This window comes from Kogia breviceps, chromosome 8, assembly GCF_026419965.1.
Source record: "Kogia breviceps isolate mKogBre1 chromosome 8, mKogBre1 haplotype 1, whole genome shotgun sequence".
Lineage (NCBI taxonomy): Eukaryota > Metazoa > Chordata > Mammalia > Artiodactyla > Physeteridae > Kogia > Kogia breviceps.
This window is the reverse complement of record NC_081317.1, coordinates 116,654,567-116,671,586: the sequence shown is the minus strand read 5'-3', so window position 1 is coordinate 116,671,586 and position 17,020 is coordinate 116,654,567. Positions and strand designations below refer to the sequence as shown.

General features: G+C 46.7%; 1 protein-coding gene and 1 non-coding gene across 2 annotated transcripts in view; one reads left to right on the top strand and one right to left on the bottom strand.

Moving 5' to 3' along the window:
• Positions 1-5,240, bottom strand: part of SH3RF1 (SH3 domain containing ring finger 1) — a 153,160-nt gene extending 147,920 nt beyond the window's left edge. Inside the window, 2 exon segments of the mRNA XM_067040083.1 lie at positions 3,200-3,664; positions 5,112-5,240. Of these exon segments, the coding sequence (XP_066896184.1) occupies positions 3,200-3,592 (393 nt within the window). The 5' untranslated portion in view covers positions 3,593-3,664; positions 5,112-5,240.
• Positions 5,241-16,499: 11,259 nt separating this feature from the next.
• Positions 16,500-16,604, top strand: LOC131762084 (U6 spliceosomal RNA). Its single transcript, XR_009337162.1, has one exon. It is a non-coding gene; the product is annotated as a U6 spliceosomal RNA (small nuclear RNA).
• The last annotated feature ends 416 nt before the right edge of the window (positions 16,605-17,020 follow it).

The window sequence follows — 17,020 nt, the reverse complement described above, 5'->3', positions numbered from 1 at the left end:
TTGCTGAATCTGCTCGCCCTGAGGGAGCGGAAGTGTGAAATCATTAAGTATCAGCACCTAGATGGACAGGTACACGCACAGGTATTAGGCCTGGAACCAGTGGAGCCACAGCTGGAAAGCAGAAAAGTATTCCATTAGGTCCCAGTTCTGTAGGGAGTAATCAAACATGTCCACATCGAACGCTGTACACACTCATATATATAAAATCCACCTTCTGCAGGTATTTCTCAGCCCACGGAAGCAAGTATCTGCAGCCAGCCGCCCCCGGCACCTCATGCCACTGGTGCACTGTGGCGCCCAACCAGCAGGGGTTCTTCACTCGGAGTGGAGAGCTGGTGGTTTCCAGTGGTGACGCCGACCCAGCACCCTTCCATTTGCGCCTTCACATGAGGCAGGAAACACTAAAATTCTGGGAACAAGATGTGTGTCACACGTTGGAAGTGTGCGTATCTGCTGATAACACCCAGTCTCCCTGAGGTACACGCATGAGGAAGCCACATGGCCACGATCTATCGGAACGTGGCACATAACCCACAACCGAACAGCAGCCCGTGTGGTACCAGCACTGGCTTCCACCACACGTGGGAACAGGCTCTCACACCCCCGGGTCAAGCCAGAGCAGCTGAGGGTCTAGGATTTATGAGGTCATTCACCTCAGGAGACACCCCAGGGGCTGGCAGACAACTCCAGGGGTCTCACTATTAAAAGAAGCATTTTCTAGAGTGGGGTTCGCGGATGCAAACTAGTACATACAGGATATGGATAGACAACAAGGTCCTACTGTCGAGCACAGGCAACTCTATTCAACATCCTGGGATAAATCGTAATGGAAAAGAATACGAAAAAGAATGTGTATATATATATATATATATGTGTGTGTGTGTTCGTGTGTGTGTATGTATAACTGAGTCACTTTGCTGTACGCCTGAAACGGACACAACATCGTAAATCAACCATACTTCGATAAAATAAATAAATTTTAAAAATAAAATAAAGCAAAAAATAAAAGCGTTTTCTGAAATGTATATATCTTTCAGGTCCTTGGGCTGTTTGTGTAGCCCTGGTTGTTTTGAATATTTCAAAGTAGAAGGTACCAGTAATTGCTAATGAGAAATTATTTTAGACTTGGGGGAAAAGAAGTGCTTCTGACAAGAATTACAGCATCTGCATCAACCCACATTACTGAATAATTTTGTCTGTTCATTGTCTCGTCCTCCACTCTCTGTGCCCCCCCGCCCCCCAAAAGTAACAGACATGATCATCTCCTGCTTTTACTGGCCTCAACTACTTCTTTATCCAAATTATAAGGCTCAAGCTCAGTTGAGCTTCCTGGCAAGTCATTTTTCTCATGCCAAAGAAGAAACATAAAGTAAGTCAGGAAAATCATATCAGCCAGAAAAATAATACTGACCTCATCAAAATCACAGAATAACGTACCTAAGAAAGGTGAAGCTCAACTTTGGGAGATTAGCAGTTCAAATAAATGAACATTCCAACATCACATTGTTAGCTTCCACATCAGAAACAAAACTTAAAATCCAAAGGACACTGAGCTGAATGCTTGAGCCCTCTTCTTAAACTCCTTTTTATCAGTAATCAAACATTCACCACATTCCTCACCACAGGTAAGGCAACGTGTCAACAACTGAGACACTTCCATTCACAGCCAGAAGCTAGGCCTCTCCAGTCTAATTAACAAGGAAACAAAATCCCTCCAAGGAAGCAAATCTACCCCCTAATTAAGCGAAGCAGACCTAGGTCGGGTGTCTCAGAAACGATGGTTCTGAGGTTGAAATATTCATGAGTCCACAGATACTAATCGTGTAAACTCCATTAAAAGAAGGAAATCTAAGAAAACCCTATAAGCAGACCAATTTCAAAACTAGGGGGCTTCAAATAAGCAAAGAAAACTTCCAGAAGCCAAAGTTCTCACTAACTTTAAAAAATAAAAAATTAAATATGACTCAAAAGAAACCAGATAGCCTGGGGATAAAACTGTTTTCCAGCAATTAAAACACTTTGCGTACTCTACATCTAGGGACGTAAATACATCATTTGTAAAAGATAAATTTGAGAAGAAAGGAATGGTTAGAAGGTAGCCATTCCCTACAGCTCCCAGAGAGCCACATCTGTGAATTTACACTAGCTAATGCCATCCCCAAGGGTTATTCCTACCTCACAGGAAAAAAGTCAGTTTTGAGTGCTTACTATGAATACTTGAAAAAAGAATTCCCATCCAGATTAACTCTTCTTTAAAAATGGATTCTCTCAGTTTGGCCAATTATCAAGATTGTTTCTTCCGCCAAAATTGGAAGTGCTTTAATTATCTAATGTCCACAACTACTTTTCACGTTTACAAAAATGAGAAAAGCATGTTTTATTGGGGTGCCGTCACCGGCAACATAATTTACATTTCTTCAAAATACCTTACCTTCTAGAAATTTCCGTCGTGGTAACTGCCCAGATATTTAGCCTCACTTCGAATTATTTCAGCCCAAACCCAAAACCCAAGAAAAATCTTTCTGATGGAAACATTTCGTTTCACTCCCTATAAAACCCAACATAAAGCTACATCCTCTGCTGTCTTAGCACAGCTCTCAATGACATTTTGTTGCTACAGCAACAAAACTCTGCTACCTGTGGCCATGATTTGTTAAGAATTCCTCCAACCAGAAAATTCTGTGCTGTGCATTCATAAAACCAACAGAATGGCTCCAAGCCACTTAAAAATTAAAGCTCGATGTCCTACTTATGATCTACCCACACACATATTTATAACATGTCTACATATATGCACACATACATAGACATACTCATGGCTCTCCCAACGCCATCGAAAAGGGAAAACCACACCAAATTTCCATTTTAAACTCAGCATAAAAAAACTTCTGTATTTTAGATTTCATTGAATAATTGCTACTGTTTCCCAAGATTTATCTTAAAACGTAATAGAGGCCCACCATCCGGGAGAGAATTTTAAAAACAAGAAAAATTATTTATATCCAATCTCGTTCCAAAAAGAAAAAAAAAAAATTCCCAAGGCACAATCTCCTATCTGTTCCAGTACCGTGACTTCTTTAGCCATGAGCTGATTTAGAAAACATCCAAAGACTAAAGAATACACACCGGGCATCAGTACCATCGTCACCGTCGTCCTCGTCGTCCCCCACCCACCGCACCGCCCCTTCAGGCTACTCACCCTCACCGGGGGGCTCCAGGCTTGCGCCCGAGGCTGCTGTCCACCCTGGGGGCAAGGTGGATCTTTCGAGCTACAATTGGCCACAGCGCTGCTCTGGGCCCTCGAGGCGTTTGTGCAGTTGGTGCCACTACCCCCCGCAGGGCCGGGTTTCCAAGGCCTCTGCTTGATGCCATCCAGAAGTCTGACCAGCAGGATGTTGCTTGGAAGCTGCTCCACGCCCGCGCCAACCAGAGTCCGGCACTCGGGGCATCTGAGTTCGTTGCGGGAACCGACGATACCCAGCAGACACCGCTTGCAGAACGTGTGCTGACAAGGCAGGACCCTGGCAGAGACGTCGAGCCGCTCCAGACACACGGGACACTCCAGAAGGTCCAGAAGGGCCGACTCATCCATCTTCCTCTAGTTCACCGAGTGAGACGCTCCACGCGGCCCTGAGAGCGCCTCATGTAACATCCATGTCAGACGCTGCTCTGCGGGCACCGGGGCAGAGGAAGAAAAGACAGAAAAGTATGATCATCTGGGGGAAAGGTGCAGGGGAGAGCCAGGAACCAAAAAGCACACAAAAGTGCTGCCTCTGAAGAGCGCAGCTTTGCTCTGGATGGAATACGGGGCCTGAACTCCAGCGTCAACAATTTAAAACAAAATAGGCTTTCTAAGCAATTCAAAATGAATCCGTAAAGACATCTAGTTCAGCGCGCAGAAAGAGCTACCAAGTACTATTCAGGACTCTTGCCATAAATCGGATTTATGAAACGTAATAAGAACATAATTTCTTCGGCTCTCAAAGTGAAATCTGTTCCCTTAGTAAAGTCCTCAACTCACCTGAGAAGATGAAAGTGGCAAATGAACGTTTCCTCTACCTGAAATTCCTTTTCACTCCCACCGAGTTCCCAGTATTTAAGCCACTCTGGTGGTTAAGAAACCGCGCTTCATGTGATTGCTGTGGCCCATGGCCCCAATATTAAATACATATGTTTCTTCTTCGCTGCTCTTAAAAATAGAACTGTTTAATCCTGCCCAACCAAAACGAGACGAAGGTTCACAATTCTAAACAACACACTAAAGATGGGCCTGAAAGCAGCTCAAATATAACAGCACCCATCAGGGCAGCGGTTGCCAGACTCAGAAACGATTTCTGAACGGCCTGTGTTAATCCCATTCAGAAAATCTGGCAAAATTATCACCCAAAGAATTTGAGAATGGAATGCTGGACTGAGAACCGAGGGCTTAATATGAAAATGGGGCCATTCAGGAAAAAAGCGTTCAAACCAGAGCCTGCACCGCTCTCCCCTACCCCCAGTTCAGTGTGGACGTGTCCAGGGGAACCGGGTGGCGTTGTGGACGTCGGCAGGAACTGCTGCCCCTGACGGCGGGGCGGGGTCGGGCCGCCCCTCTGCTCGCCGCAGGTACTGCGGGCCCTCGTGGACGCCGGTCCAGGTGCCGGGCCGCCGGTGTAGACGCGCCCGCGGCCAGGGGCGGGGGCCGCCCGCGCAGACACGACGGGGCCAGGGGCCGCCCGCGCAGACACGCCGGGGCTGGTGCCGAGAGCCGCCCGCGCAGACACCCCGGGGCTGGTGCCGGGAGCCGCCCGCGCAGACACCCCGGGGCTGGTGCCGGGAGCCGCCCGCGTAGACGCTCGCCGGGGCTGGTGCAGGGGGCCGTCCGCCTAGACCCCGGGCCAGGGCCGGCAGGGCCGGGGGGGTGCCCCCGCCGCCCGGCCGCCGCCCCGCGCCCACGGGAAGTTTCGGGAGCTCAGGACCGCCCGCAGCCAGCGTCGCCAGGTCCTCCCGCCGTGCGCCCGGGCGCGCGCCGCCGCCGCAGTGACCCGGGCCGGGCCGGGCCGCCCCGCTCCGCTCCAACCCGGCCCCGGGGGGCGGGGGCCCGGGGACTCGGGGCCGGGGGTGGGTCCTACCTCCGCGCGGCGCCCTCTTTGTCCGCACGCCCCGCGCTCTCCCGCTCACCGGCCTCAGACGCCGCGGCCGCACTGGGCTCCGCTCGCCGCCTGCGCGCTCCCGCCGCCGCCTGCCGGGCCCGAGGGAGGAGGAGGGGAGGGGCGAGGAGGGAGGGGAGGGGAGGGGCGAGGAGGGAGGGGAGGGGAGGGGCGAGGAGGGAGGGGAGGGGAGGGGAGGGGCGGGGAGGGGAGGGGTGGGGAGGGGTGGGGAGGGGCGGGGGAAAGGAGGGGAGGGGAGGGGCGGGGGAAAGGAGGGGGAGGGGAGGGGCGGGGGAAAGGAGGGGGAGGGGAGGGGAGGGGGAGGAGCAGGGGAGGAGGAGGAGGGCGGAGAGCCGAGACGGAGGAGGAGGACGGGTGGGGGAGGCCAGCCTCCCGCGCCCGGGCGCTGCCGGGGTCCAGGGTAGGCCCCGGGGGCACGGGGGAGGGGACCTGAGCGGCCGCCGCCGAGGCAGGGAGGGCGGCCGAGTGGGGACGCGCTGCCCGCAGAGGAGGAGCGGGTGCCACCAGGTACCCCGGACACAGATCCGGTCGCGAGCCTCGGGACCCGGCCCAGGACCCGGAAGGCGGGGTCGACGGGAAGCCCGGCCCGGAGGCCCGTCCTACACGCCCGGGACCCGGGGGTCAGCCTGGCCCGGGGCCCGTGTGGCCCGAACCAGTCCCGCGGCCTCTGGGGGATCCCCGCACACACCTGTAAACCCAGGCACACACGTGTAAACCGAAAGGTCCTTTGGAAAAACATGTTGTCCACAGTTTGGGGGTTTGTTTCTCAGCCTCAGTTTAGAGGTAAAACAAGTTAAAAATTTGCCATTGATCTCAAAACTGTCATTTTATTTGCATTTGCCATCCACATAACGAAACGTTTTCCCAAATACCCTCCTCAAAGGTGTGCAGAAAAGAAGGAGAAAGGGTGACAGATACGCCTTCTCGAGAAACCAATAGCCGACCTCTAACCAGCCTGACCATTTGAAGGGAGCTGATGATCATCGTCTAGTCTCCAGCCAGGGCCACAGCGAAACCAGTGCAGACAAATGAGAATCACCTGAGTAGGGAACCGCTGTGACACTGCAGCTATCCCTCCCTCACCGTGTGCAGTCACCTGCTCAACGCTGGAGACGCGCTCACCGAGTCCTCACTGCAACTCTGTCTACCTTCCCTCTTTAGCTTGGTGCTAATGGGTGAATATGTGGACAGCCCTACTGTATGAGTTCCAGAAAGGACAGCCCATTTCCCCTGCATTAGAAGTGAGCCAATACATATATAGAGGACGGATAAACGACAAGGTCCTACTGTAGAGCACAGGGAACTATATTCAATATCCTGTGATAAACAAGAATGGAAAAGAATATGAAAAAGAATATATATGTATAACTGAATCACTTTGCTGTACAGGAGAATTAACACCACGTTGTAAGTCAACTATACTCCAATTTAAAAACACTGATTAAAAAAAAAAGAAGTGAGCAAATACACATGCATTTGAGTTGAGAAAGACAAAGGGAGGAATGATCAGAATAGAGCATATTTAATCCAGTAAGCCACCAACAAGTCACTCGGAAAGTGACCGCTTAGCCCATAAACTTCTGCACCTGCAACCGCGTGCCTGAAGGGGAGGCTGACTGGAAGGTCACAGTCAGGAAACAGATAAATATTAAACAGATAAACATTATTATATGCCATTTACACTTATTGAAACCAGAACTCGAATAGGTTCACTCATCACAATAAGCCACGTTGGACCAAGACTCAGCCTCATGTCTGGATTCCAAGTCCAGCTTTCTTCCCGCCATGCCAAGGACCTCTTTCACAGGTCCCCTCAAGCAAACCTGAATGCTCTTTGTGTCCTCCAAGGGAAAGCTGACAGTTAACCAGGCAAGGACTCTGGAGACCAAGGGACAACTTTACTTTATTTTGGTCTTATTTTGGTTGCTTGTTTGTATGTAGTGAAGAGTACACAGGGTCCTGGGTGGAATGGTCCAGCTTTTAAAACTCTGGACCAGAAAAAGCCTAGTCGCACCCATTATCAAAGACCTGGAGATTGCGTCCAGGGTTCCAGGATGGGAGAAGCTCTGACAAATGTCACCTGGGACATGGCTCAGTTCTTTCAACATCCCCACTGCTCACTCACTCTGTTTTTTAGAATGCAACTCTTTTATTAGCTTTAATTACTCCAACTGTACCATGAAGTTTTAGGCAAATTACTTGAACTTCTTGAGCCATCTTTCCTCGGTCAAATGGTGAAAAACACCACACCTTTCCTAGGCTGCTGTTGAGGACCCTATGAGACAGTGCGCTGGTTCTTTGTAACCTGTACATCTCTTTTATTATTATTTTTGTGTGTGTACATCTCTTTTAAAGGAAGGTATCGTCATTATCTTTATCAGCCAAGAATTACCTGGGAAAAGTTATACTGGGCAAAATCCTTTCTTCCCAGGGTCTTTAAAAAGTCTTCAAAAACACTCATAATTGCAGAATCTGTCGAGAGAATACTACAGTTGCAGGGAGAGTTGGGGAAAGAAAAACATGTTCACCTGACCACTTCTGGGAACTGAACCTGAAGGAAAGAGTGTACACACGATATATGCATGGCCCCTGTGACTTTGAGCAGATACATGAAAAATAAACACACCCTGACATGATAATGGTAGCTTGGATTTATACAGTTCTTGTCCATCCAAGACTTCAGAGTGCTTGCCTGGACGCTATCTCATTTATCTTCTCAGCAACCCTCTGAAGCGGTGAAGACAGATATAATCATCCCCACGTTGCAGACGGGAAATAATGAGGTGTTGAGAAGTTATTGCTCGTGGTGATGACATTCTGACACAAATCAGACTTTTCAGTTCCCAGTCCAGAGTGCTTTTTGGTAAGCTCTGGTACCGTGCTTAAACATACGTATACATACGTGTGTCTGATGACCATCTACCTTCAAAACTAATTCCTCCTCCAGCCCTCCTACACTGTTGGTGGGAATGTAAAATGGTGTAGCCGCTGTGGAAAACAGTATGGAGGTTTCTCAAAACACTAAAAATAGAACTACCATATGACCCAGAAATTCCATGCCTGGGTATTTATCCCCCAAAAAATGATAAAAATGAAAACCCTAATTAGAAAAGATTCATGCACCCCAATGTTCATAGCAGCACTGTTTACAATAGCCAAGACATGGAGGCAACCTAAGTGTCCATCGACAGATGAATGGATAAAGAGGATGTGAGGGCTTCCCCGGTGGTGCAGTGGTTGAGAGTCCGCCTGCCGATGCAGGGGACGCGGGTTTGTGCCCTGGCCCGGGAAGATCCCATGTGCCGCGGAGCAGCTGGGCCCGTGAGCCACGGCCGCTGAGCCTGCGCGTCCGGAGCCTGTGCTCCGCAACGGGAGAGGCCACGGCAGTGAGAGGCCCGCGTACCGCAAAAAAAGAGAATGTGAGATATATATATATATATACATATATATATGTATATATATATATATATATAGGAACATTAATATATTATAATATATATTATACATTGTATATAATGGAATATTAATCTAATATTATATATTACAATATAATATATATAGGAATATATATATAATGGAATATTACTCAGCCATAAAAAAGGATGAAATAATGCCACTTGCACCAACATGGATGGACTTGGAGAGTATTATGCTAAGTGAAATAAGTCAGAGAAAGAAAAATACTGCATGATATCACTTATATGTGGAATCTAAAAGATACAACAAAGTAGTGGATATAATGAAAAAGAAACAGACTCACTGACACAGAGAACAAACTAGTGGTTACTCGTGGGGAGAGTGAAGCAGGGAGAGGCAAGATGGGGGTAGGGGATTAAGACTATTAGGTATAAAATAAGCTGCAAGGATACCTTGTACAACACAGGGAATATACCCAGTATTTTATAATAACTATAAATGGAATATAACCTTTAAAAATTGTGAATCAGTATATTGTACAGCTGTAACTTATATGTTGTACATCAACTACACTTCAATAAAAAATAATAGAAGCCTCAACTTGTAACCAGCCTTCTTTAAAATTAAAATGAATCAAAATTCAACGATGTGTAATGAGAAACATTAAAAAGACATAAACTAATTCTTCCAACATAAATACATTAAGAAATCAAGAATTGTGCGCCATTAGTTACCACCACAGAAAGTTAAAGAAAAGAAAGTTAATCAAATGTAAATTAGATAGCTAGTGGGAAGCTGCCGCATAGCACAGGGAGATCAGCTCAGGGCTTTGTGACCACCTAGAGGGGTGGGATAGGGAGGGTGGGAGGGAGGGAGATGCAAGATGGAAGAGATATGAGAACATATGTATATGTATAACTGATTCACTTTGTTGTAAAGGAAAAACTAACACACTATTGTAAAACAGTTATACTCCAATAAAGATGTTTAAAAAAGAAAAAAAGAAAAGAAAAGAAAAGAAAGTTATAAAACATTTGTGTTTCAGTAATTCCACAAGAACCTAATAACCAAAGAGACACTTTGGAAATCATCCAGGTGAGGCAAAGCTGTACTTGACCTGTTTATTCTTACTGTGTTAACAATTCTTATCTGTGTTTATTGATATTTAATGACAAATTGAAAACCTACATAACTTTTTCAACAACAAGTATTTGTGCAATTTCCCAGAAACGTCACACTTGATTTTAAGTTTTGTGGTTAAAAAAAAGCTTGTAGGGACTTCCCTGGTGGTCCAGTGGTTAAGGATCCTCTTTCCAATGCAGGGGACACGGGTTCGATCCCTGGTCCGGGAATTAAGATCCCACATGCCGTGGGGCAACTAAGCCCTTGCGCCACAAGTACTGAGCACGTGAGCCACAACTAGAGAGAAGCCTGCACACCACCATGAAAGATCCCGTGTGCCACAACTAAGATCCGATGCAGCCAAAAATAAATAAATATTAAAAAAAGAAAAGCTTGTAAGACGTATTTGTTTAAAGTAACTTCATTTGATTCATAATAAATATTTATTACAGAAAAAAAGAGACTAATTCGTTGTCCAGTTGCCACAATATTGGTAAATAGCAGCACGATTTATTTATCCGGGCTTTAAACCAGGAACCCAGGGGTCATCGTGATTTCTCCCTTTTCCTCTCCAACGCTCTCCATCAACAAGTCCGCCTGCTACACCCCCAGATATATTTTAGTTTCTACCCGCTTACTTTGTCATCTCTGCACCTTTCTTTCAGCTGTCACCGACCTTGGCCTCTGCCTCTGCTCACCAGCCTCTCTGCCTCCAATCCTACCTTCACAGTCTGCCCTGGATGCAGTGACATTCAGAGCAAGCTGCAAAATATGCACAACATCATGTCTCTGACTTGCTGAAAACGCATCAATTTCTTCCCATCACACTTGGAATAAACCTCAGACACCTTTCACGCCTGACAAGTCCCCATGTCACCTGGTGCCTGGGCTAGCGAGTTCTGTACCATGTCACCCCCGTTATCTGTATAGTACTTTTCACAGGCTAAGCTTTCATTCCTTTCTTATTGCCTATCTCCCTCACCTAAATACAAGCTTCCTGAAGAGGACCGGGGCTGTCTTCTTCACCAGGGAGGGGATCCTTGACAGCAACCCATAGTGGCGGCCAGAGGATAATTCTCAAGTAAGAATGACTCGAGTAAGGGATTGTATGTACTGTCATCCCAAAGCTACAAATACACTTACTACTTCGCGGCCCTGTGGATAGGAGATCAGGCCGACAGTGCTCCAAATTCCACTGAGTGGTTCTTATAATCGATCAATCAATACTTTTTTTTTTTTTTTTTTTTGTGGTATGCGGGCCTCTCACTGTCGTGGCCTCTCCCGTTGCGGAGCACAGGCTCTGGACACGCAGGCTCAGTGGCCACGGCTCACGGGCCCAGCCGCTCCGCGGCACTTGGGATCTTCCCGGACCGGGGCATGAACCCGTGACCCCTGCATTGGCAGGCGGACTCCCAACCTCTGCGCCACCAGGGAAGCCCCAATCAATACATTTTTAGGTAGAAAATGAGGACAGGTGATTCTTCCTCTTATGTTTCACAGGGAGGCCGTAGAAGTAGCCAAATGCCAGCTATGTAACCCAGAACATAAATGTGATGCTGGTTTATCTTTGTTCTGGGTCTCAGCTAATGGTGTCACCATTGACTTAGTTCCCCGAGGAAGCAAGAAAACGGAGTGCTGTCTTCACTCCTTCCCACACCTCCCGTCCAGACAGGGGATCCAGAGGTCAGCAGAAGGCATTTCCAGATCTGTCCCTTCCTCCCAATCATTATTTCAGGTCTGTTTATCTCCCATCCGGGCAATAACTACCTTCCCTGATTACTTGATTCTGGAGAGACCACTAGAGTCAGGGCTCCCCCATCTACTAACGGGGTGTCCCCAGGCAAGTTTCTGGTCTTCTGTGCCTGCGTCCCCCGGAAAAGGGGGCATAATACTCCTCCCTACATGAAGGTTTTTGTGGCAATATTACATAAGTTAGTAAAAATACAGTGCTTGGAGCTATGCCCAACACATGGTAAGTGCTTCCTAAATGATAGCTAGTATTATTCTTTTCTTTAGAACCTGGATTCAACCCTGGATCCACTACCTGTTTACAACTTTGCAAAGTTCTTTAATCTTCTGAGTTTCGACTTCTGTATCTACAACAAATGGATATGATGTCATCCTCTGAAAGTCTGTTGTAAAAAAAACATTGATGCAACACCGGTTGAAGAATCTAGCACAGCCCATCTCTAGCACGTTGTGAGGACTCAAAATGTTGTTCCCTGCTTCTTCTTCCGTGTATCTGTTTGCATCTGTCCCACATAATGATGGAGTGGATTGGATTATCTCTAAGGTTCTTTCCAGCATTAAACATTTATCTCCATCCTAACTGCATAAAGGACGTCTAAGGGCAGTGGAATCCCCATGGAAAAAGGCAAGTGGTCCCGGGGCACTGGAGTCGTCAGGACACAGGGCTCTTAGCAGCTCCAGGAAGGCAAAGCCCGGAGGAGGCATTTTGGTCTCGGTAGTGGGAGGGCGGTGCAAACTGCACTGTCCGGCAAAACGTCTGAGCAGGTGGAGTAGTTACAGCCCCCCCACCTGGGGGACTTCAGCTCAATCCGGAGGGAGACCCAGGAGGGGGTGTAGAGCCTCATCTTCCCGCATCGTTCCTGCAACAGGGCTGCACGTCGGAGGGGGCGCTTGACAGCCAAGTACCTGGGGCAGCTGCGGGGCTCTCTAAGTGCCTCTAATCCTAGCCCAGCCTTCAGGGAGTGGGTCCTGAGGTGCAGTGCGGCCAGAATCACCCGCAGAGCTCATTAAAACTGCAGATGTCCCAGCCTTGTACCTAGAGACACCCCCTCGGTAGGTCCAGCATGGGTTCAGGAATCAGGCGATTCTCACATAGTGATGCTAGGACCACAACTTAGGAAAGGCTAACCTAGTCACCCAGAGCTGACTAGAGAAGCTAGTCCATCGAGGGCCACCTGGGCTCTGGTTACTAAAACCAAGGAAGGAGACGGGAGCTCCAGCCATTGCTGGTTTGCTGGGGCAACGGGAGAGACCCTGCGCGATGCAACCTTCCTTCATTCTGGTTGGCTCCCCTTCCTGCCCACCCCACCAGCCGGGGCTCAGCCTCTCCTCTTAATAAACGCTGCACAGATTTATAGAGAATATCAGTTTAGGGGCTTCCCTGGTGGCGCAGTGGTGAAGAATCCGCCTGCCAGTGCAGGGGACACGGGTTCCAGCCCTGGTCCGGGAAGATCCCACATGCCGCGGAGCAACGAAGCCCGTGCGCCACAGCTACTGAGCCTGCGCTCTAGAGCCCACGATCCACAACTACTGAGCCCATGTGCCACAACTAATGAAGCCCGTGCGCCTAGAGTCCATGCTCTGCAACAAGGGAAGCCACCGCAATGAGAAGCCTGTGTGCGCACTGCAATGAAGAGTAGCCCCCGCTCGCCACAACTAGAGAAAGCTCACGCGCAGCAACAAAGAGCCAACGCAGCCAAAAATAAATAAATAAATTTTTTTTTAAAAAAAAATTAATATCGGTTTAAAAGGGAGCCAGAAGATTAGCTTTCCCAGAGAAATACACATGGCTGGCCCCGAGTTACCCCAGGACCCAAATGTGGACCAGGGTCACCCATATCAAGCCTCAGGAGGTCCTGCTGCTTATGCTGTGAAACTTGTATGAAAGCGCACAGGGGTACTGGGTGCTCTAATATACTTCTGACCCAAGTTCAAAGATAAATGTAACCTCTGTGAAGAAAAGGTAATGGGATGTCTTCCTGTCTATGAAAAATACTTTCTCTTGTCAAGCTCCATTCTCATTTTAAAAGTTTAAACCGGACTTCACTGGTGGCGCAGGGGTTGAGAGTCCGCCTGCCGATGTGGGGGACGCGGGTTCGTGCCCCAGTCCGGGAAGATCCCACGTGCCGCGGAGCGGCTGGGCCCGTGAGCCGTGGCCGCTGAGCCTGCGCGTCCGGAGCCTGTGCCCCGCAACGGGAGAGGCCACAACAGTGAGAGGCCCTCATATCACACACACACAAAAAAAGTTTAAACCTTGACGTGGTCTTCTTGCTTCTAGGCAGTCTTTGCCCAGCCCACACTATTAGAAAATATGCATCACTTTATCGCACCGTCTCCAGGAAATGAAATCCCATCATCTTTCTTGGCAACCCATCTTTATATATTAAAGGTTGTTTATCAATTTTCAGACTTCTTTTTCTCTGTTCAAATTAAATATAAATGTTGACTTTTCTAATGGCATTTAAATAGGTCAGCTTAAACACACACACACACACACACACACACACACACACACACACACACTCAAGCATGAATTCATGGGAGATTCATAATGTATGACCCAGGTTTCTGTTTTCATTATAATATTGGGTGAAAGATGGGCCTTTCTCCATTTACTCTCCCTAATTCACATGTACACTCAGACATAAGCCTATATTCTGTGATCTCGAAATGAGTGGAAATGATCCCATCATAACATTTTCCTTTGTCTACACCTAACACGTCACCTTCCCTCTTTCTTGCCCCTAAATAAACATGAGTTTATTCGTGTTCTTTTAAATTTAATTTAATTAATTTATTTATTTATTTTTGGCTGTGTTGAGTCTTCACTGCTGTGTGCGGGCTTTCTCTAGGTGCGGTGAGCAGGGGCTACTCTTCGTGGCGGTGCGCGGGCTTCTCATTGCGGTGGCTTCTCTTGTTGCGGAGCACGGGCTCTAGGTGCGCAGGCTTCAGTACTTGTAACATGCGGGCTTCAGTACTTGTAACATGCGGGCTTCAGTAGTTGTGGCACACAGGCTTAGTTGCTCCATGGCATGTGGGATCTTCCCGGACCAGGGTTCGAACCCGTGTCCCCTGCATTGGCAGGCAGATTCTTCACCACTGAGCCACCAGGGAAGCCCTATTCATGTTCTTAAAAGCATAATTATCATGACACCAGATACTAGTGGTGCTATGCTTCAAACCTGTTCTTCTGAAAACTTGCCTGAATTCAGTAAGTGATTTTCCTCCTTTCACTGAAATCAGATTCCTCACTAATTTTCTGTGCTTCAATCCCCTCGACCTACAGTGCCAGAATTTTCACCTCAACATTTCACATCGTTCCTTAGAATTTCTGTCCTCACAGCGTCTTGTACAAGTTCTTCCTTTTTTTTAAAATTTTGGGTAATGTGTGAATCAGGCAAGCACATAAAGCTTAAAAGGGCAATGTGAAAATCTTTTTTTAAAGTAATAAACGTAATTTTAAAAATTAAATTTCCATCATCCTTTAATCTGATGAAATACCTAACAAATTTATTACAAACACTGCCCATGTAAATTACATAATGTATAATAAAAGTACTGAATAACTCATCTGAAATGTATTAATGGTTGATATTAATGAATTAGACCTAAGCATGGCAAAATAGACAATGTTCTTAATCATCTCACTCAATTTAATCTCTTTTCCTTGTGATTCAAAATGAGTGGCTCCAATAAATAAATGAATAAGAAAAAATGAGTGGCTACAGAGCTTTTTAAAAAATAGGACACTGGGCTTCCCTGGTGGCACAATGGTTGAGAATCCGCCTGCCGATGCAGGCGACACGGGTTCGTGCCCCGGTCCGGGAGGATCCCACGTGCCGCGGAGCGGCTGGGCCCGTGAGCCATGGCCGCTGGGCCTGCGCGTCCGGAGCCTGTGCTCCGTAACGGGAGAGGCCACAGCAGTGAGAGGCCTGCGTACCGCAAAAAAAAAAAAAAAAAAAAAAAAAAAAAAATAGGACACCAAGAGGGTGTCAGTCCACTTGACATTCTCTCTCTTTGACAAGATTGTGGAAGGCTAAAGATTAACATAATTTCCCTGTTTTCCATGATGCTTTTATGCAAAAATGATGATTTGTATAATTTCTTTTCAGTGTCAATTGAATTTCTGAAGCTCTTTTTCAAGCAAACTTCCACATGTCTCCAGCGTACACCATCTGTCTCATCTCTCTTTCTCTTTTTTTAAAGTATTACAATTATCTTGTAACAGTAGCTGTCAAATCTTTATTCCCCAAGGATTCTTTCTTTTGATAAATGAAAAGGAACTGTATACACTGTTATGTGTGGTTGTACGAATGTGCCACAGGTTCAGGAAAGGTTAGATGTTCAGAGCAGTTACCGCTACACTGACATATTGGGGGAAATGTGATCAGGTAAGCTGACTAGAGATTTTCAGTCAGATTCTTTACTCCAGGAAAATGAAGCAACGTTTAGTCAAAAGGTGGGGAGGTCTTAAAGCAAGAAAGAATTTGAAAATAGTCTTTCCAAGAGTTCTGTGGCCCAGACTCCAAGCATTAGAAAAAATATGGAAAAAGAAGGATGGCCTTACTCAGAGGATGCAAATTGCTTATAAAGCCTATTGGCATTTGCAGATGGTTGATGCTTTTACTGGGAAATCAACTTTTATGTTTATATAGTAAGCGTACTCAGTAGGAACTTCCAGGAAATCTCATGGATTGCCAAGAAAAAGTCCATATTGAAGTATTATTTTGAAAAAAAATTCTGCCCCAAACATTTAAAAGCCTTTTTAAAATTGACGTGTGTGAGGAAATGCAATAGATAGAACTTACATAGGACTCAGAATTTACAACCAATATATTTTATAGCATTTCATAAAAATTTTACTTGCAACTTGATTGCAACCAATTGGTACAGATGTAATCACTGAAATTTAGTAAAAAGCTGCAAAGTACAGTTAAAGCTTCAGCTATCCAGAATTCTTGAAAAATGGGTCACTCTGGAAAACCAACTTTTATCTGGAAGAAAATATTTGAGAGATACTATACCTTTCTCTGATTTTTGAAATAGAAAACATCAGAGAGTGCCCGCTTCGGCAGCGCATATACTAAAATTGGAACGATACAGAGAAGATTAGCATGGCCCCTGCGCAAGGATGACACGCAATTTCGTGCAGCGTTCCATATTTTTCTACCAAATGTAAAATAGATAGCTAGTGGGAAGCAGCCGCATAGCACAGGGAGATCAGCTCTGTGCTTTGTGACCACCTAGAGGGGTGGGAGGGAGGGAGACGCAAGAGAGAAAAGATATGGGAACATATGTATATATATAGCTGATTCACTTCGTTATAAAGCAGAAACTAACACACCATTGTAAAGCAATTATACTCCAATAAAAACGTTTTAAAAAATCAGAGATTAACATTTACAGATGACTCCAGGCCGTCATTACAAATATCAGTAATTGTACACACAGAATAGTTAGGACCGTGGACTCAGACAGACTTGGATTTGAGGGCTTTGGAAATGTTTACTTATGTGACTTCAAGGAAGTTATTTAGCCTCTGTCAGATTTAGTTTCATCGTCTGGAAAATGGAGATAATGGT